This window comes from Phodopus roborovskii, unplaced genomic scaffold (genome assembly GCF_943737965.1).
Source record: "Phodopus roborovskii unplaced genomic scaffold, PHOROB, whole genome shotgun sequence".
Taxonomy (NCBI): domain Eukaryota; kingdom Metazoa; phylum Chordata; class Mammalia; order Rodentia; family Cricetidae; genus Phodopus; species Phodopus roborovskii.
Window position 1 is genome coordinate 1,615,105 of NW_026126412.1, and position 24,102 is coordinate 1,639,206.

Below are 24,102 nucleotides of genomic sequence, written 5' to 3' on the forward strand. Positions count from 1 at the left end.
TATGGTTTTAGTTGAACTAAAATAGAGTTAAAAGTTGAAAGTCAAGTGATGCTTTCTCCTGGGTCTGAAGAGTGCTACTAGGCAGTTGTGCCTGTGGCTCCAGTACTCAGAGACAGAGGCAGGAGGATCACTACATGCCGAAGGATAGCCTAGTTTGTATAGCAAGTTTCAGGCTACCTAGAGATAGACAGTGAGACTATCTCAGGAAAAACAAGAATGAAGAGTGCTCCCAATTGCAAAAAGAAAGGCAATTTAAATATATCGAACTTTTGGAAGATTCATCTATGTCTGTTAATTCTTGGTTGATGCATTTTGACATGTCATAATAGTGTTTAATATCACTGACTTTTAAATTTGCTTCTCTATATTTTTCTTTTATTGTGCCTGTAGGTAATTTGAGCAAGGAGATGATGCCTCTGTCTCTCAAATGGCCACTTGAAAACATACCTTCTCTACTTTCCTTACTATTGGTGTTTTTAGCTGTGTCATCTCTTTCTTGGTGTCAGAGTAGTGATACAGCATTTCCAAAAGCAAGTAATGGGGCCCCATTTCCTTGGAATAATGTGCGACTTCCTGAGCATATCATTCCAATTCATTATGATCTCATGATCCATGCAAACCTCAGCACTCTGACCTTCTGTGGAACAACAGAAGTAGAAATCATAGTCAGTCAGCCCACCAGCACCATTATCATGCATAGTCACCAGCTGCAAATATCTAAGGCCACCCTCAGGAGAGCTGCTGAAGACAAGTTGTCTGAAGAACCACTGAGCATCCTGGAGTACCCTGCTCACGAGCAAATTGCACTGCTGGCTCCCCAGCCACTCCTTGCTGGACCAGTGTACACAGTTATCATCACCTATGCTGCCAACCTGTCTGAGAGCTTCCATGGATTTTATAAAAGCACCTACAGAACCCATGAAGGGGAGACTAGGTAAAGGGAATTGTTTTTAGCTTCAAGTGTATTGTTTAGATTTGTGTTTCTTTCAAACTGAATTCTGTTCAGTAATATTTTCATCTTTATCCTGTTAAAGATGAGTAAATTTCCTCCCTTGCTTTTTCACCTCATATTTTTTTCCATTTGATTTTCATTCTTCCTGCTCTAGCAGAATAAACATCTATTTGCTTATATAATTACATTTCTTTGCATTAGTTTTCCGGGGCTACAAACTAGGTCTCTTAGAACAGTTTTGATTTTCTCCTAATTTGGAGGCTGGAAAGTTGACATCAGGGCCCGGGAGAGATTACTCCTTCCTCTGTTGTCTATTGGTTCTCTTTGTTCTAATCCTCCCTGTACCGTGTGTGTCTAGAATCCAAATTTCCAAATCAGAACTCCTGTCCCATTGCTTGAGTCCTAAGTCAATAGCCTCATCTTAGCTTTATTTCATTTGCAAAGACCCCATTTCCAAATATGGCCACACTCAGACATACTGGGAGTCAGGACCTTAACATGTCTCTGAAGACAATCACAGGTAATATTTTTCTCTCATTTAAAAATTTTTAAAAAATAACTCCAATGCCTTCCTTTAGTTCTGCTTTTAAGGAAAATATGTATTTTGGGAGTGTAAGCACCCATGAGTCTGGGCCAAGATTACCTAATATGACCAGTCAAGGAATTAATCAGTTGGAGGGACCACAACAAGACAGAAGCTGTGACAAATTTATTGAGAGCAATCAGACATTTTATACTCTTATAAGAAACAGAATTTGGGGGGGGGGCTGTCAGGATCAATACAGCTGTAGGACCCAGGATACAATGATGTTTGCTGTTGGAAGCATAACAGGAAGGCCCTTGTGCCCACAGATCTGAGAAAGCAGGAATGTTAATCATACAGTCTTTACAATGGGAAAGATGTAAAACCTGTTCTTCCATCCAGAAAGCTGAGACTTGGAAGTGGTTAGCAGCCTGGTGATCTGTGTCGTCTCTTGGGCCAGGCCATATCAAGCTCCCACAGCCAGAACTTGAAGTGGATAATAGTGCAAATGACCTCTACACTATCTGTACGACAAGAACAAGCTAGACCCTTAGGCCCTTAAGCTAGTACAGGTACTGTGTCTCTAGGACCCACCTTCTTAGAAGAAATGGCATGTACCCTGAGTTGAGTTTCAATGTAATTATGCTTCCTTGTGCAGTAGGATTATATTACATCAGGAAACTTTTTTCCAAATTATACATTAGGAATAAACACCTGTTAGACCCCTAGAAGTCTGATCGAGGTTGATGAAATCCAGTCTGACTAAGTTTTTATTCGTATCTCTTTATGGGGTTTGTTTCTCTGCCTGAATATCTGCAGAGAACCCCCCCCCCCCCCAATTTGCAAGCTATACAGGGTACACAGGATTAATGTATAAGACAAGTTGTCATGGGAAGCTTTCATGCTTTGTTGATTTCTAAGGGAACATACAGAAAAACACATTGGCCTGGATGCCATGAGGGATTGCCTCCATCTCTCAGGAACAGAAAGGCACAGTATGGAGTCTAACCTGAAAACCCTACAGTGCAGCTAGGCCAGGCAAACCTAATGATTCAGTGTAGGGGAGTTCTTTTTTTATTTTTTATTTTTATTTTTTATGATTATAAGTGTTTTTGCCTTCATGTGTGCTTGTGTACCACTAATCTACTTTGTGCCTGAGGAGGCCAGAAGATCGCACTGGATCCCTTGGTACCAGGGCAATTGATGCGCATGAGCTGTCATGTGCATCCTTGGGATCAAACCCAAGTCCCCTGGAAGAGCAACCAGAGCTCTTAACTATTGAGCCACCCATCACCATGGACCTCAAATTAGGAAATTCTCTTTCTTTCATTGTTTTTGTTTGTTTGTATGTTTGGAGGTAGGGTCTCACTTTATAGCCCTAGGCTGGCCTTGAACTCACAGAAATCCACCAGCCTCTGCTTCCCAAATGCTGGAATTATGTGCATAACCATACCTGGCCTGTATGAGGAGGTCTTATCCTAAACTTTAACATCATATTTTCTTTGTAGATTATGTTGATTCCATATTCTTTTGATAAGATAAAAAGTCAAAATCAGATTATTTCAAGAAGAATTTATAGCCCCCATGTTATATCCTTGCATATTTATTCCTGGGATATGCATGTATGTTATTATATGTAAATTAAATTTAGAAGCAAGGTTTAAAAAATGTTTTTTTTTATCATTGTGTAATATGTCAGTGATATTATTAAAATATATTAATGTATTTAATGTGTATTATATAGAAATCAAGTTATTTCAACTTTATAATATTAACAACAGTTCAAAGAATACCCTTACAATAATGTAAACAAATATTCAGTAAAATAAAATCAGTAAATCACAGCCTACAACCTTCTGAAAACCCTATTTTCTTAATTCTGACTAAAATCATTATTTAAGAGCAAAATGTTAAAAAAAAGATGTCTTCCTCAATTCTTAGTAGTTTTCATATTAAGAAAGTAGAACAATTTTAGGCATGTTTATTAATGATATTTAAGTTTCCTTTCTGAATTGCTTATGTCTGTACACCCAGGTGTGTGCATGAAGTCAGATATTTTCCTAGTGTTCACTCCTTCCTTCCTTCCTTCCTTTCTTCCTCCCTCCCTCCCTTCCTTTCTCCTTCTCTACTTCCTTCCTCCCTTCATTTTTCCTTCTTCCTCCCTTCTCCATTCCTCCCATCTTTTTCTTCTTTCCTCCCTTCTTTCCCTCCCTCTCTCCCTTCCTTCCTTCCTTCCTTCCTATTTATTTATTTATTTAGCCACTGAGCTTGGTTAATACTCATTGATTGGAGAGACTGGTTGGCCAGTGAGCTCTGGAAAGCTACCTGCCTCTGTCTTCCCAGTGTTAGGGTTACAGCTGCATGTTTTCATATGTAGCTTTTCATGTGCATGCTAGACATCTGAACTCAGATCCTCATACTTGTAGAAGAGTCACTTACCAGCTGAGCCATCCCTATAGCTCCTTTCATTTAAAACATATCTATTTATTTCAGAACTTGGGAAGCAAAGGCAGGTAGATCTCGGAATTTGAGGCTAGCCTCATCCCCATGGCAAATTCCAGGCTAAGCAGGGCTACACATCTCACCCTACATGTGGAATGGAGAGGGGGGGATGGGATTGGAGGGTGGTCAGGGGGTATGGGAGGGAGGGTGAGTGGGAGGGATGGAGGGAGGGAGAGGGAACTGGGATCCATATGTAAAATAAGAAAAAATAGTTGTCAAATCCAAAGATCTTAAATTAATTACAGGACTTAGGATGCAGCTGCCTACTTTGGAGTTTCTGACATGAAGCCCTTGATTTCCTTTCACTTCCTGTGGTTGTAGAATACTTGCATCAACACAGTTTGAACCCACGGCTGCTCGAATGGCCTTTCCCTGCTTTGATGAGCCTGCACTCAAGGCAAGTTTTTCCATCAAGATAAGGAAAGATCCAAGGCATCTGGCCATCTCCAACATGCCCTTGGTAAGTGTGAATGGCATGCGGTCCTGGGAAAACTGTCCTTCTCTGTAATGTCCAATACTCCAACAACTTTTCATTTACTTTTGTTTTTATTTTCTGGCACTTTCACTTCTAACCAATGCTTTTGTTTCAAGCCATAATTTGTTGGTAACCAAAGGAAACAATGTCCCTTGAAAATTCATGTTTTCAGTGTAAGTAACACACACGGGAGGGGATTGTCAGGAATTCACACGAGGTTCAACAGATAGTTCCTTCCCTGCACAAGGTACTTTCAGTCCCATTAGCTTCTGCGATATTTCATGATGGCGTTAAATAGAAAACTTTGTCTCCTAAAGCCTCATAGCATCTCCTAGGAATGTCAGAAGCTACACCCATAAAGTCTCACTAACATGACTACCTAAACATGAGCTGAACAACTTGACTAAGGAAAGCTGAGAATGGGAGACAGTCTTCCTCTGGGAAGAGCTCACCAATTAGTTATCCAAACCTTAACTACATAACAGTAAATAAAGAAACTGAAAACATACACACAAGGAGCATTAACATGGGACAGGTTATAGTTAGGAATATACACATGTATTCATGTAAAAGTTCATGAAAAAAGCAGCCATGCATTAGAAAGAGAATGGGGGATGTGTGGGAGGGTTTGGAGGAAGGAAAGGGAAGGGGGAAATGGTGTAATTACAGTACAGGCTCAAAAATAAAGTAATACTAATTTATTTTTACTCTCTGCTGTCATTAACGGTACAGCAGGTCAGATTTCTAGTAAAGACTTTTAAAAGTAATTAAAGAAATATCATACTGGTCCCTTCAATATGTCTTTGGAAGATTTCTTTATAATGTGTACCAGTGTGTAATGGTTGGATTACTTGGTAATTTACTCTGATAATAGGTGAAATCTGTGAATGTTGCCGAAGGACTCATAGAAGACCATTTTGATGTCACTGTGAAGATGAGCACCTACCTGGTGGCCTTCATTGTTTGCGATTTTAAATCTGTGAGCAAGACAACTAAGAGCGGAGTCAAGGTGAGCATCCAACTGCCCCACAAGATGATCATCCTGTGCTGATGCTCTTGCTTCCTGGGACTCCCTTAACTGTAGGACAGCTATGATTCTATCGTCACAAATGCTTACCTGATAGCAATGTCCTAATAATAAAAACAGATAGAGCCCCTGGCCATGCGTGAGTCATAAGTTACCTGGCTCTATTGTGAACGGGCTCTCTGATCTTGGCAATTTTCCTTGTGGAATGTAGATTATGTTTCTTTTAAATGTATAAGTTGACCAGGCATCATGACAGAATTGGTCAGATCTCTGTGAGTCCAAGACCAGCCTGGTCTACATAGTGAGTTCCAGGCCAGCTAGGGCTACAGACTAAGATCCTATCTCAAAAAACAAGCAAACAAGGGAAGAACAAGTGGATTGGACAACATCTAGTTGAGATGTCTAAGCTTGCATCTGGTTATAACTATCTACAGCATTGAAGGCAATGTTACTGGTTGTGGGGAGGAAAGGAGAGAAAGCTGCCTGCTGGCTTGGAGTAGGAGTCTTTAGGAAGACCACTTTAATGCCAGATAATATTAGAATGCTGGAACAAAGCCCTTGCCTCAAGTATCCTTTGTGCCTGGGCTCAGCACTTACGCCTTCACAATGATGTTGCAAATGATGTTGCATGGCCCAGAAAGCAAATGTGTTTTGGAGGGGAACTGAAGTTACTTTATATGTTTGTGGTGCTGTTTCTGAGGCCTGAGTAGCTGGACCACTCTTGAGTAATCATTTGTTCTTTAGTTCAGTGGATATTTGAAAGGAGGGTTAGTGATTTAGATGAAGAGAATACTCTAACTTGCCCATTACTTTGCACATTTTTCTGACTCTATTGTGCATGATGTTTTTATACTGTCTAAGCAATGCTTACATTTTCCCTCTTACTTCTCTTCCTTGGAACACATTAAGTATACATATTTTTATATCCTGGGCACAGTCATTGTTATAACTGATGTTTTTGTATATCTTGCTTCTGCAGATTCTTGTTCATGGTATCTCCTTTCTTTGCACTTATTATGGGTTATTCCTTAGTCAAAAGTGGACTCTTCAAATTTTGCTTCTGCCAGTTGATAGAGGTCTTCCAATCCAAAGATTACTTTATATGAGTATATTACCTTCAAGATTTAGGTTATCTAGTTACTGCAGTTTCAGCTCTTAAGTACTATAAGGATTCTTTTTAAACTACAGTTTTTTTTTTTTAAACTTTCCCATCCTCCTTTGTGTATATCAATGTATGGCAAAGCCTTTTTTCCTTCCTCCCCCTTTCCCTTCTTCTCTCCCTCCTTCCCCCCTCCCTCCCTCCCTCCCTCCCTCTCTTCTTCCTTTTCTCCCTCCCTATCTCCCTCCCTCCTTCCCTCCCTTCCTGTCTTGTTAAATTTTAATTGCAGTTTCTTTAAGAGAATTGCAACTTATTTTTAGTTTACCCACACACTAAGGAGATAGCCTTTGGGGTGTGCTTTTATGGAAGTTGGTCTCCTGTTATATTTCTTTCCTTAGCTAGGACCTGTATTTCCACCCTTAGGTCCTAGAGTCTGTCAGTGCCATGAGAACCAGAGATTCAGTCCATTTGTTGGAGTAGGATACCCAGGAGAAAGACTGGCTGTGGTTCCCTGCTGACTTTCTAGGGTCCAGCTGACATCTTGCTGTTTCTTTCTAAATCATCTTTATTGCCATCTTATGAAAATATTTGAGAAAACTGCTTTGAGCCTGTATTTGTAACTTTTTGTATTGTTCTCAGAAATGAAATTGATTAGTAGCAGACAGAAGTATAATAATGGAATTCCTCAATGTCTTTTGTAATATTGACATTCATATCCCATAGTAAGAACCATTAAAGCCAATTGGTGCAGGGAAGTCACTATGTTATTTGAATATACTCCTGTGCCTTCCTCTTTAGGTCTCTGTATATGCTGTCCCAGACAAGATACATCAAGCAGATTATGCTCTGGATGCTGCAGTCACTCTTCTAGAATTCTATGAGGATTATTTCAGTATTCCATATCCTTTACCCAAGCAAGGTAGAGTATTACAGACATTTCCAGGTGATTTTGATGGCCCCCACATGGATCATATTGTTATTACTGCTAATCCTGGTGGTTCTCCACTCTGCCCTTCACCTGATGAAGTTCCCAGCAAAGTTCTAACAACAGATTGATCCCCCTGAGCATCTTCTCACCTCTGATTTATGTGATCAACTACATACAGTCCCTGATAGTGTGACCTGTGGATGATTTTTTATTCATGTATTTTTAGTATGGCGTAGAAGAGTGCAGAGGCTGTTTTCATTTTTTGTCATTATCAGTACATACTTCACAGAATAGAAACCAACTCAATAACCTTTTCTGAATGAGTACATTTGCCTAGCATAAGAATAAGAAAGTGCAGATTTTCTAAGAACCCTGGAAGCTACTGGGTATTGAGCTTTTATATATATGTAGCTGTAGCCATCCGGAATACAGTAGATTGCTAATGTAATTCTTTTTGATTGTTCGGTTCCCAAATTCATGGTGTAAATATTAGAGACAGATCCAAGCCTCCTCAGGCTTGTGTTCTCAGGTGCTCGGGAGGCTGAGGTAGGATGATTGCAAATTCAAGGCCAGAGTAATTAACATAGTGAGATCTGTCTCAAAAAAGTAGAAAGAGGCATGGGGATATATCTCAGTGGTAGAGCACTTGTCTAGCATGCACAAGGGCCTAGGTTCAATCCCCAGCATTGTAAAATAAAGTGTGTGTGTGTGTGTGTGTGTGTATGGGTGTGTAGCTGGGGCTTTTCTTGTCCCACAGGTTCCACAGCTGCTTCTTTAGCCCCAAATAAGCACACAGACACTATATTAGTTATAAAATCATGATACAACAGACTGATGACTAGGGCATCTTATTGGCTAGCTGTCTTAATTATTAACCCATTTCTATTAATCTAAGTATTTCCACTGGTCTTATCTGTTATGACAACTCTTTCCCACCAGCCTGGTCCCAGAACCACATCAGCCTCAAATGAACACTCAGAGACTTATATTAATTATAAAGCTGTTGACCAATGACTAGGGCTTCTCATTGGGTCTTACTTATTAACCCATTCCTATCAATCTGAGTATTGCCACAAGGCTGTGGTTTACCTGGTAATGCCTAGCATGGTGTTACTCCTCCAGCAGCATTGTGACTCTGGCCGGCAACTGCCTACCTTTCCCAGAATGTTTCTCATCTCCTAGTCCTGCCTATCTTCCTGCATTATTGGCTGAACAGTGTTTTATTCATTAACTAATAAGAGAAACACATACAGAAGGACATCCCTCATCACTATATTACCGAATAAGGGTCTGGACTTGTTTTTTTCTTTGGCAGCCTACATGGCGACTCACTTTAGCAGGCTGTCTCTGCCTACCTTTCCCAGAATTCTCCTCATCCTAGTCCCACATACCTTCCTTCCTCATTGGCCAGACAGTGTTTTATTCATCAACCAATAAGAGAAACATATATATAGAAGGACATTTCTAATTTTGGGATGGATCAAAAGGGATGTCCTGAGAGATTCCAGCCCAAGTCTGAGTCCCTTTGGTAGCAACATGATAGTCACAAGGGAAGCTTCTTTTCCTCTGGAGCTCCCTAAGTCTGGATGCATGGCTTGACTTTGTATTTTACCCTAACACCCATCCATTCTTATGATTATTTCATATGTTTTGGAGAGTATGTAGGTGTGAGATTGATAATGAGCTATATTTCTTCCTGCCCAAGATCTTGCTGCAATTCCTGACTTTCAGTCTGGTGCGATGGAGAACTGGGGCCTGACCACATACAGAGAATCCTCTCTGTTATATGATAAGGAAAAGTCTTCTGCATCCAGTAAGCTTAGTATCACAATGACTGTGTCCCATGAACTTGCTCACCAGGTACTCACATGTCATTTTTTTGTTCTTTGGGAATTTCATAGATGTATGCAATAACATAGGATCCTTATTTCTGCTCTCATCCAACTCATTCTGGGTCCTCCTAACAAAACATCCACCTCTCAACTTCGTGTCTTCCTTTTCTTTATTTTTTGATAACCCACTAAATTCAGTTAATGCTGTCCATAGGTGCATGGGTGGGATCCTTCACTCGAGAATCTGTCAGCCAAACCCTCAGAGAAGAACGAGTCTTAGTGTTAGTTAATGTTCATGTCTTTTTGGGGACAAATGAAGCTACTAATATAGTTATGTGTTTACTTTGTCATTTCATAGAAGAATTAGTTCTTTAAAGCATTAAGTTTTACGATTTTTTTAAAATGAATCTTGAAAAGTTCTCATTTTTACTCTGATAAAATATTTAATAAATATGTCTGCATTTACAAGCTGATTGATTTCTGCCTTAATACATGTCAAATAATACAATTTCTCTATAAATCTGTGAATAAGCAGTCATGTTTTCCTTTCAGTGGTTTGGGAATCTGGTCACCATGGAATGGTGGAATGACCTTTGGCTCAATGAAGGATTTGCCAAGTTTATGGAGTTTGTGTCTGTCACTGTGACCCACCCTGAACTGAAAGTTGTACGTGGTCATTATTTATGTATTTATACCTTAGGTGAATCTGTTGTTGTTTCAATGTTTCTGCAAAATATTTGGTGTTTTTTGACTATGTAAGTTATAGAAGTAATAACTTCATTGGAATTATTGTTCATTGGAATCATGTTTGAAAATGCTAAATGAACTTTTAATATAAATGAACTATTAAGTTGTTTTTTTCCCTTACATTAAAAAAATAGAGCTAGTGATAGGTGGAGTGTTTTGTACCATTTCTCAACCTTTAGTCTGTTCATTGCAATTTATTAGACATATATTACTGTTATGCTACATAGAATGCAAATTGACAAAATACATGAATTATAGCTGAAGTAACTACATATTACATTATTAACCTGGACTTCTAGATCACAGATTTAATGTTCTAGAATCATTTGTGTGTTTAAATAGCATGTGTTAATTATTAGAAAATCATAAATAGCAAGCAAAAATAAATTCACTTTTTCTAAAAAATTTTTAGTATAATTTTCATTTATGGGTAGTTACTCATGTCTATAACCATAATCTATATATAACTATAGTTATGGGTGCATAATACAGTATAGTGCCATGCATTATAAATGTGTCTATTTCTACATAATCTTTAATAATAAAAAAGATTATGGATACACAGTTGGCTGAGCATGCCAAGTAAAGAAAGCTGAGGTTGGCCAGGTGGTGATAGCACAGCTGGGCAGTGGTGGCACACGCCTTTAATCCTAGCACTCTGGAGGCAGAGACAGGGGGATCTCTGTGAGTCTGAACCCAGCCTGGTCTACTGGACGAGTTCCACGACAGACTCCAAAGCTACAGAGAAACCCTGTCTCAAAAAACAAAACACAAAAACAAAATCCACAACAAAAAAGAAAGCTGAGGTTGGGATTTATTGTTAATTTATTGTCTTTTACTACACGGTCCTAAAATTAAATATATATGCTTTGATGGAATCACTATACATTTTGCTTCTCTCTTTTTTGGCTATAAGTGGAATGGTTTTGTTTTTGGGTTAAAATGAGATTAATTTTACTCTAAAGTGGCAACTATCCAAAACAAATTGCTTACTTAACAATCACTGTTTCTTAGGTGCTTGAGTGCTCTTTAAGAAGCTTAGCAAGGCTGTTGTATTCTATTCCTGTTACCACAAATCAAGCGTTCTTTCTTTCACTCTTTTTATCTAAATGTAGCTCAGGGATGATACTATCTCCCTTCTTTTTTCTCTATGTTGGCAGGAAGAGCATTTCTTTGGCAAGTGTTTTAATGCAATGGAAATAGATGCATTCAACTCCTCACACCCTGTATCCACACCTGTGGAGAATCCTGCACAGATTCGGGAGATGTTTGATGATGTTTCTTATGAAAAGGTACAAGTAAATTGCAGAGGTGCTGTTTGGACAATACGTTCATTAGCAGTTGGATAAAAGGGTTATAGCTCAGGTGTGGGATAGCTTTCTCTACATCAGGGTAACACAGATTTAATGATTTGGGTCCTGACTGTGCTAGCTGACTTGAATTGTTTCAGGTTGAACTTGCCGTTTGGCCCATAATCCTTAAGGTTAGATTCTGGTCAAATCTTTACTCTTTCTAAGGTGAAAATTTTTGAAAAAGCAAATGTAGCTGCATTGAGATGTATAAACTATAGAAAGCAATTATTTTTCTTATCTTTTCAGGGTGCTTGTATTCTGAATATGCTAAGAGATTATCTGGGTGCAGACACATTTAAAAGAGGAATTGTGCAGTATCTTCAGAAGTATAGTTATAAAAACACAAAAAATGAGGACCTGTGGAACAGCATGGCAAGTGTGAGTAGTGCTGGAAAGCTGCCTTGTTTGGCCTTTTTCCTGTGTTATGGAACTCCTTCACAAAGAACCAAGTGCTTTCTACAGAAATGAGGGTGATGTTTACTTTTGGTTTTAGATTTGCCCCACAGATGGCACGCAAACAATGGACGGCTTTTGCTCTAGAAGCCAACACTCAGCATCAACATCAGTAAGTCTCTCCGTCCATACCTATCCATCCATACACATTCTTCTCTATGTTCTTCAAGGGTACCTCTGTCCCAAATGGTTTGAGGTCCTAAGTTAAATCACTCTCATCCCATTCAAATTAAAGCATTCAAACTAAACCAGGCTTCAGATTTTTTTAAAATAGATTTTCCTAGGAATTGTCTGTGCAAGAGGGTGTCACAACCTTGGTGACAGAACTTCTAATGGACACTCATTCCTTTCTGTCCACTCTCCCTCACACAGTGGAGTTAGGTCAAGTTTCACTGGTGGGCTAGGACTGGATTTTATCAGTAAAGATGATGGCAGTCATATACAGAGCACTACACTTGAAAAAAATCATACAATGGCAGAGAAGACTCTTGGACACTCACCACACATCAGGCACATGCTGAACAATTGGGGTATAATCTTTACTACTTTCAACAGACTCATGTACTCATCAGAGCCAAGTGCTATTACTCTGTAGATCTTTAAATGTGGTAATGGGAATGTGAGATGTAAGCACATATGGTAGTAACTTACAGAGTAGGGATTTGAATTCCATTTTGACTCCTATTTTCAACTATTCAACTATCAAGGATCCATACCAGCTGAGCCACAAAATGAACTGTCTCTGTTTAATCTGGATCGGTGGGATATTCTCATAGACAGCTATGGATGACTAGAAATTCAACAAAATTTTACCATATTTTTATTTCCTTGGCTTTTTGCTTGCAGAAATAACTTTATAATAGCTTAGTTATACAGTAGGATATTCTATCCTTTATCTTTTCTTAAAAGCTTTTTTAGTGCCAAGGAACACATCTTTTGTATTTGCAACTGCTGATCAAGTACAAGCCATCTCAGACCTATCACTTTAGAAGCAGAGCCCATTCACTGAAGAGTTTTCTACATTGGTTGTCCAAAAGCCAGCAAAGTCATGCTGGTGTTGAACATCATGCTGTTCCCTCTGCCTTTCTCTTTCTCTTATTCTGTTGCTCACATGCCAACTTGGTGGCTATTGGATATGCCTGGCCATTAGCTATGCCAACAGGGCTGACTGTACTACCTGTAAGATGCCTAGGTTTAGAGGAGAATGATGATATGTATATGTGTTTCTCTTAATGGTTAATGAATAAAACACTGGTTTACTGATTGGCCAGATAGGAAGTGACATACCTGGGAAGAATTGGGATATAAGCAGGTACAAACAAGAAATCACTTTCTTCTCTGTGGATACACTGAGCAGTAATCATGCAGGCAAAGGAGTTGCAGGTCTGGCATTCTCCAGTAAGCCAAGACCACGTGGAAATAATCCATTAATATAAATGGGTTAATAATTAAGACAGAGCTAGTCAATAAGAAGTCCTAGCCAATGGCCAACAGTTTCTCAATTAATGTGTCTACAAGTGCTTATTTGGGGCTCAAGGCAGAAGGACTCCTGCCAGGTCAAAGAACCTCCGTATAGGAGATGATGGAAAGATAGACAGTCAAGGCTCAATGGTAGGGACAGGAGGGGAGGGAAGCCAGGGTAGGAGGCTGAGGAACAGAGGGAACTGGAAGTGACAAGTGGGTCTGTGAGCCTCCTCTCCTCAGAGACAGATCTCAGGTGGTACATTTCCCTCTTTTTGTCTATAAACAGCACTGGCATCATGAAGGCATAGATGTGAAAGCCATGATGAACACATGGACACTGCAGAAGGGCTTTCCTCTGATAACTATCACTGTAAGAGGGCGAAATGTGCACATGAAGCAAGAACACTACATGAAGGGTTCTGAAAGTATCCCAGAGACTGGGTAATGTTCACAGTGGGTATTTCCTTCTCGGTGGGAGATAATCTTCCTTCTGAAGTCCTGCCTCCATTCCTGTCCTTAGAATGTTTATGTTGAATTTGTGTCACACTCAGTTGACCAATACCCCTACCTTCCCAAAAGGATTAATGGGCTTTGAATATCTATAAAACTGGCCCTCTGTCGTCATCTTTATATTCTCCTGTTTTGCAGTTTAGTATGATGTCATTTCTAGTTATTGATTTGAAGTCAGGTCTGATGTAAGCAAGCAGCTGCTACTAAGTCACAGTAGTGTCTGGCATTGATTGGAGTTAACAGAAGAATTTGTGTGATTTCTGGGAATTAAGAGACAGTTCTCTTCTTTAGAAGTCTGAGTTACGTCCCGGAAGCCCTTAGCTTGTACCCCAGAAGAGTATTATTAGAAATGATATGTTGTTACTTGTAGTATTTGCTGTATCTTGAACTAATCTCAATCAGAACATTACTAAAGTACTGTAAAGAATTTCTACATATGCTGTACACAGATATGTATTAATTCTATCACATTTGATTTATGATTCCCTCTATACATATAAAAAGAAAGCATTATGTAATGTTACATATATGTAGGCAAAATGAATGCATTAGCATATGTAACATATTACATATGTATTATATATACACTAAGATATACAGAGAACTTGTATTTTCAAGAAAATAATAACTTTTACTTATATAACCATAGCATAATTTTCAAAATTAGGAAGTAAAATTGACATAATACTATAATTTAATTTATAACGCCTACCCAATTTTTCAAGTTGTCTTAAAATGTCTTTATATCAAAATAGGAAAATTTTACTCCCAAATTTAGTACATTTTATATTTTGTCACCTTTGGTTTCACTTTTTTTTTGGTAGCAATTTTCCTGTCCTTGTGTCCCTTGACATTTTTGATTTTTCTAGTTCAGGCCTGTTACTTTACTAGAATTTTCTTTGATTTACATTTTCTTCTACTATTTCTTCTTGATCGAATTCAGGTTTAGAGAAACTACACAGAAGAGAAGTGACACATGTCTTTTGGGTACATAATTAAGGAGGGACATTATGCCAATTTGTGCTATTATTAGTGATAATTATTTGGAGTTAGGCTTCAGGCATTAATTACTTGAGTCTGCCTTCCTCTTTCTACATCAGAGTCTGAGAAGGGGGAGGAGTAGCTGAGTTGGAAGGCAGCCTCCGCAGCATGATATCAGGTCTTGGCATAACATTCTTAATACCACTCTGTATTAAGCTATCCTGGCACATGATGGCTAGATGTGTTAGAAGCTGATTGTTGAATGAATAAAAACAATGAGCAATGCATACTTGCTTTCTCTCAGGTACCTGTGGCATGTTCCACTGACATTTATTACCAGCAGGTCAAACTCTGTCCAGAGGTTTTTGCTGAAGACAAAGACAGGTAATTTATTATGGAAATAATTAGTTTAACTCAGGTAAAAAGTATAGCAGTGGGTAGAAATTAGCTACTGAGCTTCTTTAGGTATTAATTTTGGTTAAAAGAGAAGGGAATAGGTTGAGATTTCTTGTTGAATTTGGAAGATGGCTTCACTGATAAGAGTACATATCTTATAAATGTGAGCAGTTACTCTAAAAAAGAAGGTGAATGTTGTGATGCGTGGTGCGTGCTCTTAACCCCAGTGCTGGCAAGGCACAGGCAGAGAGATCGTCACTGGCAAGTCCAAGACCAGTGCTCCTTTTAACCTCTTTTCCTGACAAAAATGTACAGAATCTGAGGGACAGCCAGTGTCATTCTCTGGCCCCACATGTAAGTATACATATATGCCCTCACATAAAGAATTAAATACACATAGAGATTGGATTTTCAGAAAGGAAATTAATGGCATAAAATCAAACATTCAAGTGCTATAGCACTAAAAAGAATAGATTAGTAATAAAAATTCTCATTATTTTGTTAACACTACTGGGAAATATATGTTAGTTGGAAATGTGGTTGATTCATTTTTATAAATTTCATAACATTCTGTGTCTAATGCTACCATTGATATTTATCTACTGGGTGGATGTTATCAGGTTTCTACAAGAAATAAGTAAGCTCCATTTGTTTAGTATTGGAGTTTTCCCCAGTTTCCTCGTATAACCTCAGCTCAGAAAAGCTTCTATCCACCCAACCATTTACTCAAATGGTTCTGAGATTTCTCTGGTTTGCTCTAGATGTGCTCATCCTCCCGGAAGCAGTGGAGTGGATCAAATTTAATGTGGACATGAATGGCTATTACATTGTGCACTATGAGGATGATGGATGGGACTCTCTGAGTGGCCTTTTAAGAAGGGCACACACGACGATCAGCAGTAATGACCGGGCAAGTCTCATCAACAATGCATTTCAGCTTGTCAGGTAATGCAGGCTGCATCAAGTTGTAGTTTATTTCTGAAAGCAGCTGGTATTGTTCAAATACTTGGTTTCTAGAGATGACAGCGTTTGATTGATTCATAGATTGACTGATTGACTGAAACTTTGAAAGGCATCCTCTCCCAAGTTGTTCTAACAGTGCAATCTAGCTTTAGCCTGAAGCTTAACCTTCTGTCTTTAACTGCTAGCTGATGCAAAATTCAGAATCTCTGTCTTAATCTTTCTCATTAATAACAAATCAGGCTAAGGCAAGTATGCAGGAAACCTTGAGACAGTATTCTGGTGGGCCCCTCACCTTTTTCTATAGCCTTGTCCTGTAGCTTTTCTGGTTGTACTGTTGGGATGGGGTTTCTCCCATGCTGGGTCCTTAAACCTCCTGAAGCCATCTTGCAAGACTAATCAATGCAGGCCCAATTGTTCACAGTGCCAAAAGAGAGTTTTTCCTCTGAAGACAATAAGTTCCACAGCATCTTTATGGAATATAATTTATATAATTTTGCCCTATCAAATGATCTTTGACTAACTGAGCCTAGAGTGAACATTATTTTTTCTTCCGTTTTTTAAGTGGGGAAGGAAATATTTTCCAAGCTGAGAACATGAATGTATTTATTATGTAGGCAGTGATGAAGTTCTAAGGGAACTGTCTAGGTGGGATGAGACAGCTTGTAAATCTCAGATCCAATCTCTGTCTACGCTAAATATAGAGTCTTTCCTTTTGGTTCTCTTATTACAATGGGTCTTCCCAAAGTTAAAAACCAAAACAAAACAAAAAAAATAAACAAAATACAAAAAACAAGGAGAAATTAAAAGTTGCCTAACCAGTTGCTTCTTCCTGCACCCAGGTTCATTTGCATGGCCTACTGCAACTGGAATTCTAGAAGGGTCTGCCACCCACTGGATTTTTTAACACATAAGATGCTTTTACGACAGGAATTCTTGTTTTTTCTAGGCACCAGTCTCATTGGCCTGGCTCCCTAAAACATTTTGGATTGAAGTTCTTAGTTTAGTCTGAAAGTTCAACACACAGTTTGGTGTATTCTATGTGACAGACACCAACATGCACAATTTCCTCTTAGTTGGACTAATTATAAATCTTCTTCCCCAGTGTCATCTTATGGATAACACAAATGATTCTAATGCAAAAAGTCATTATTTCTCAATGATTGCTGCTTTTCTCGGATTATTGCAATCTATGTTGAAGCAGAAAGATGATTACCTATAAACCTGTAACCATGTTGTCTCTCGCTCAGCATTGGAAAGTTATCGATTGAAAAAGCCCTGGATTTAACCCTGTACTTGAAAAATGAAACAGAAATTATGCCTGTCTTCCAAGGTTTGAATGAACTGATACCTATGTATAAGTTAATGGAGAAAAGAGATATGAATCAGGTGGAATCTCAATTTAAGGTAAAGCCTGAAATGAATCAAATAGCTATAGTATAATTGTATTTTTTCTTATGGATGAAAATGTGTTTATTATACTATGTATTTGAATGTATGTATACATACAAATACTCATGTATATCCTCTTATACATTAAGGAAAAGCAAATAAAAATTTAGTTTGGATTGACTAACAAAGGTCTGGCTTTGGGTAGTAATAGGAATAGTGGTGTTAGGTTCTGTACTTAATTTTCACATTTTGTTTTTTTCTCACAAGTATTTTATTTCACTTCATTTATCTGTTATAATTATTAATCATGATTCTAGGTGGTACTTGAAGAGATCCAAAATTGCTCTTTTTTGATCAAATATTGTGAGGACTTATACACTTTGGTCATAAATTTTAATCTTTCATCTTGATTTAAGTAGGTGGGATAACTTCAGAAAAAATTACAGTGGTAATTGTAGACAGAGTTTTGTTCTGCCTGGTCCCGCAGCCAGTTAGTCCCAAAAGATTACACATAGAGGCTTATATTAATTATAAATTCTTTGTCCTATGGCTCAGGCTTTTTTATTTTTATTTTTTTCATTAAAATAGGTTATTTTTAATTTTACATACAATCTCAGTTCCTCCTCTTTCTCTCCCTCCCTCCTTCCCTCCATCCCTCTCTTTCACCCTCCATCCCTCCTCCCCCCACACTTCACATGTAGGGTGATGCTTTCCAGGAGGGTCATCTAAATCTGTCAAGTCATTTGAAGTAGGGACTAGGACTTCTCTCCTGTCTCTAGGTTAAGGCAGTTATCCCTCCATGGGGGATGTGCCTGCAAGGTCCTTTTGTGCACCAGGAATACATCCTGGTTCCACTGTCTGAGCTCCCTTAGACTGCTCAGGCCTTTTAGCTGAGACCCATGTTCAGGGGGTCTGGGTCAATCCCATGCCGGATTCCCAGCTATCAGTCTGGGGGTCCATTAGCTCCTCCTTATTCAGGTCAGCTGTCTCTTTGTGTTTCTGTAGCCTGGTCTTATCCTCCCTCTCTGCATCTGGATGGCTCAGCCATTAAAGGCTAGGTTCACAACCAAAAATATAAGGGCTCAGGCTTCTTATTGACTAGCTCTCTCTTAATTATTAATCCATTTCTATTAGACTGTGTATCTCCACATATTTTTGGCTTGCTGGTGATGCCTGGACCTCTTGCTCCCTCAGCAGCTGCATGGCATCCCTTGTGGCTCCTCTCTGCCTTCTTTTTCCCAGCATTCTCCTAGTCTGGTAGCCCCGCCTATACTTCCTGCCTGGCTACTGACCAATCAGCATTCATTCATCAACCAATAAGAGAAACACATATTCACAGCATAAAAGGACATCTGCCATCAAATATTATTAAAATATTTTTGTTTTTTTCTTTTTTTTCCTTTTATAATTAAATAGAGTCCCAAACATTTAAAGGGGTGGGGTTGAATCTTAAGGATTAGTTCCATTTGACTTTTTTTTTTCCTGAAAAGGACCATTGACTCAACATTATTAAAATACATTCACTATGTATTTATGTGAGGTTTCTCATCACCAGGAGAACTATACTGTGTAATATGACATTCTGGGACAGTACTCATAATACTTGTCACTCTTTCTGTCCTGTTCCTCAGGCCTTCCTGCTCAGGCTGCTGAAGGACCTTATTGATAAGCAGACATGGGCAGATGAGGGCTCTGTCTCACAGAGGATGCTCAGGAACCAGCTCCTCCTCCTCGCATGTGTACGCAAGTATCAGCCCTGTGTGCAGAGGGCAGAGGGCTATTTCAGAGAGTGGAAGGCATCCAATGGAACCCTGAGGTCAGTCCACACTGAACATGCAGTCTATTGATGTAAAGGGTATCCTTACTATTCCCCATCATTGGCACTACTCACGGGAAGAAGCAGGGTAGACACATCTTCCCTACTTCACATTTTTGAAAAAAAAAAATTTGGAAAAAATTAAAATTTATATATCTCTCAACTTTCTATTTTTAGAAATGAAACAAGGAACTTTTGTGACTAAAAATTAATGTCTGGGGGTGGAGTCAAAACATGATTACAATAACTCCTACAGGCCAAAACAGAGGATGTATTTTTACAGGAGTTTACGTTTTCAAAAACCCTGTCCAGAGTATCCAGTAATTGTTCACATTGGAAAGATAGCCTAGCAGTATCTGAAAGCTCCAACTCCTGGTAGTCCTTTTTGTATTTGGAAATTAATGATATCCAGGAATCATTTATGGAAACCATCTGGATACTAGCCTTTGAAAAACATGTCTACTAATCATAATGTTATGGAGATTCCTGACTTTTCATGAAATAAATTTTGAGTCTCAATGAAATTTCTTTCTCATCATTTAAAAGGTACATTAGATATGTAGGCATTTATGAGTAACATTATTGTATTCTGAGGCTGCTCAAATCTTATTTTAGACATTTTCTCTCGCCTCTTTCCATAAAGTGTAACAGAAGGAAACAGTAATTTATGTTTTTAGGAATGAACCTGTGAGCATAAAACTAATTCATAATTGCTCCCCAGTCTCAGGATCTTACTGGTTTATTCTTTCCCACAGCCTCCCTGTCGATGTGACCATGGCAGTGTTTGCTGTGGGGGCCCAGAACACAGAAGGCTGGGATTTTCTTTATAGTAAATATCAGTCGTATTTGTCTGCTACTGAAAAAAGCCAAATTGAATTTGCCCTCTGCACAAGCCAAGACCCGGAAAAGCTTCAGTGGTGAGTCATGCACTGATGTCCACATGGCCAAGGGAAAATGAATGATATTGATCATTCTGGCACATGTTTTTGCTCTATTATAGCAGAATTATTTATTCTGTTAGAAACTGTGCAAATGGGTACACACTTATTGAGGATGCTAAGTAATTAGAACCAAATATTGGGAAAATATTTAATGAGTATTGTTATGAGCAGGTTTTCCCTGCCGGTCTGGTCCCACCACCGTGCCAGCCCCAAATAACACACAGAGTTTCTGTATTAGATATAATTTGTTGGCCTGTTACTAGTTTCTTATCGGCTAGATCTGTCTTAAATATTAACCCATTTCTATTAATCTCAGTACTTCTATGTAGTCTTATCTTACTGGAGAGAGGAGCTGGTGTTCTTTCTCTGTCCTCCATCTTGAATCTCCTCCTACTTCCTCTCTCCTCCTTGTCTCCTCGTCCCACCTATCTTGCTTTCCTATTGGCCAGCAGTGCTTTGTTCATTAACCAATAAGAGAAACATATTTACAGAATGACATCTCCCATTAGAGTATGTATTGTGTGTCTTTACAGCAGAAACATATTTGAAATATTTAGGGATACTTCTAGAAATAGTTTTGAGGAAATGAGATATTATTTGGTATAGGTCTTTTAAACAAGTACTTAAATGTTGGTTCTTAATCATATTGCTATAGTGGGTTTACCAAGACTCTACCAGTTTACCTTTTTGGACCTTATTATGGGCAAACAGATTTTTTTTTTTGTGTGTTATTTTATTGAACATTTTTGTAACTCCTCAATCACTTATAATTCATTACTAACATTTCTTTTTATAATCATTACAGGCTTCTAGAGCAAAGTTTTAAGGGAGATACAATAAAAACTCAGGAATTTCCACATATTCTCATACTAATTGGCAGAAACCCAGTGGGCTATCCATTGGCCTGGAAGTTTCTGAGGGAAAATTGGAATAAACTTGTACAAAAGTAAGTAGTGCCAAAAATTGTGCTGGGACTTTTGTATTCTTTCACACATACCTCCCCTCCCGTGTGTGTTTAACCTTTGCTATTTATATGAAGGAGTATCTTTGGTTGAAGATAACTTTTCACATTCAAATGTCCTTATGCCATGTAAAATCCATGCTTCTGAATAGTAATGCTTTCCACCCCAGTACTTTTTCTTGTACTCCTTAGCTTGCCTGAAGCCCCCCTCCTCCGAGGTCTGTGTAGCTTTCCCCTAGGTCTTACAGCAGTTCCCAGAGCTGTCATTTCTCTTAGTTTCTTAATCCTTTAATTAGCTCTTGGCATGGATTACATTTTACAAATAGATTGTTTAAATGTATAGGCTATATAAGACACTTAAAATGTAAATTGAATGGACACCTTTTGTCATTTTTAGATTTGAACTTGGCTCATCGGCCATAGCTTACATGGTAATGGGAACAACAAACCAGTTTTCTACCAGAGCACGTCTTGAAGAGGTAAAGGGGCTTATGTGTGAAAAAAAAAATTTTTTTTGAACTTAAGTGTCAACAAGCTAGTATAAAAGAGCAGGAATGAAAGTTGTGGTATTTTGAGAATTAGTCTTGTCATTTGATGCAATTTTTGAGTTCCAATGAACATGCCTTTTACGAGACAAGCTTTGCTCTGCAATGAAAAACTTGGACTTGCCAGGTAGAATGGCATATGCTTTTAATCCAAGCAATCTAGAGGCAGCAGCAGGCAGGTAACTGAGTTAAAAGCCAGCCTGGTCTACAAAGCAAATTGCAGGCTAGTTAGGATTACATAGTGACACTTTGTCTCAAAACAAAATAAAAACCAACAGTAAAAACCTTCAGAAAAAAAAAATAAGACTCAATACAATTGACCTTCATTTAAATAAGTTACAAGTGATTTAAATAAGTTACAAGTGAATCCTAGGTGGTCATGTGGTGATCAGCTATTTTGAAAGAGGCAGAGAGGATTCAGGTGCTTCAGGATTCAAAATGTTTCTCTTCTCACTTACAGTATCATATACTTCCCCAAAGAATGTTATACATTTATAAGATCCATCCATGAAATAAATATTAAATAAATGAAAAGCTGCATAGAAGATATGCATAGGAGATAACTATAGGAGGGGCTTAAATTGAAGGGACTTACTGCAGGGACATTTAACAGTTATCACAGGGAAGTGGTCAGGCAAAAATGAGAACCTGGTATGAAAGTGTGTGGTAAGAAGGACTAAGAGACACGTACATAAATTCTATAAAAGGAAACTTTCTTCCACCCTTCTAAGCAGAAAGGCGTGTCTGAATTGGGTACTCAGTCAAAAGGCACAAGCTGGGACCAGGAGAAGTGTTAAGAGCTGGCTTTGCTGGAGCTTGTGTAGAAGTCCACATTTTAGCCATGAAATCACAATGGGCTCCTTGAGGATAAATGACATATTTTAGAAAAGTGAAGCCAAATTATTGATGTCTTGTTGATGAGTGCCCAAAGTGATAAGGAATCAATCAGTAGACCGAGCTAAAGCTCAGGGTTGGGTAGGGAGAGGGAATGTCTGCTCTCTTCCCCAGCAATTAGACTCCCAAGTAATTTTAGGACAACTGCATCTGTTCTCACTGGAACTCCATCTTTATTCCACCTTCTATTGGGAAACTCATAACATGGTATTATAATATGAATTTTTGAGGAATCAGCTATCTGGAATTCATGCTAAATAAGTAGTACATCTTGGCCTATATTTGCTTCCTGACTACAAAAAAAAATGGATTAATGCTGTGAAAATTTATGGGTTATTGTTAAGAATTCTTGAAGGTGAAAGGAAATGCTACAGTTTTGAGTGCTTTGGCAAAGGCAGACTATCCATCATTTGAGCTTAAGGGTTCAGATACCAAAGGATGCAACAAGAATAAAGATGCATTTTGAGGAGAGCGATGCAGTGTCTTATCTTTCCAGAACTGTGGAAAACTCTCTGTAGGTTGTATCTGGAAGGAATAAAGCAGGAATTGTGAATTCAGATAAAAATCTTGAAAAGGTTTGGGATCAGCCCCAGAGAGAGACTGCATTTATGTCATTGAAGTTTTCCATGGCAAAGAAAATAATCTAGACATTTTTCTTTCCAGATAGCATATTTAAGAACTTAAGTCTATATGTTTGTATATATAAAAGAATCTATATTAAATAGACACACTCAAACCTTAATTATGAAATGGTAAATCACAAAGCTTTTTAAAGTCTAGCAACTGTGAATAAATAGAAATACAGAAAAATCCAAAAGAACCTGATACCATATGTCATGAACTCATTTTGTGTAAGTTATACATAATCATATCCAGATCCTTTGGATGTCTTTCTATATAGAATGTTAGCAAATGCTAGCCTTCTGGCTTGGCTTTTAATTGCCCTTAAATAACCATTTGCTTAAATGCAACAAAACTAATGCTTTGAAAATTCACCTTTTCCTTCCAAGGTAAAAGGATTCTTCAGCTCTTTGAAAGAAAATGGCTCTCAGCTCCGTTGTGTTCAACAAACCATTGAGGCTATTGAGGAAAACATACGATGGATGGATAAGAATTTTGAAAAAATCAGATTATGGCTGCAAAAACAAAAGCTGGAAATGTGACAGTTTGTTTCTTACCAAGTTCCTGTGATTTATAATCAGCAAAATTTTGTTCAATTTGAGTACTTTCAAACTAAAGATGGTTGTTTTGGCTCTCACTGAAGATATTTTCTTATTTTATTGCACTTGATCATGTTCAAGAAAAGATTGTCTTCAGTGCCTGTTGCTGCTATGGCTCTGGCTGACAGGTGT

The 24,102-nt window shown here is 38.4% G+C and overlaps 1 protein-coding gene across 1 annotated transcript; it reads left to right on the forward strand.

The window, feature by feature from the left end:
- Positions 1-370: 370 nt before the first annotated feature.
- On the forward strand, positions 371-24,008 carry Erap1 (endoplasmic reticulum aminopeptidase 1). The gene is made up of 18 exons (XM_051182740.1): positions 371-934; positions 4,299-4,437; positions 5,327-5,461; positions 7,377-7,497; positions 9,212-9,366; positions 9,891-10,004; positions 11,246-11,377; positions 11,684-11,815; positions 11,931-12,002; positions 13,641-13,795; positions 15,150-15,229; positions 16,003-16,186; positions 17,452-17,608; positions 19,225-19,409; positions 20,165-20,326; positions 21,156-21,296; positions 21,709-21,790; positions 23,761-24,008. Exons 1-18 carry the CDS (start codon positions 408-410, stop codon positions 23,911-23,913), a joined length of 2,826 nt encoding a protein of 941 aa, XP_051038697.1. The 5' UTR covers positions 371-407; the 3' UTR covers positions 23,914-24,008.
- Positions 24,009-24,102: the final 94 nt, after the last annotated feature.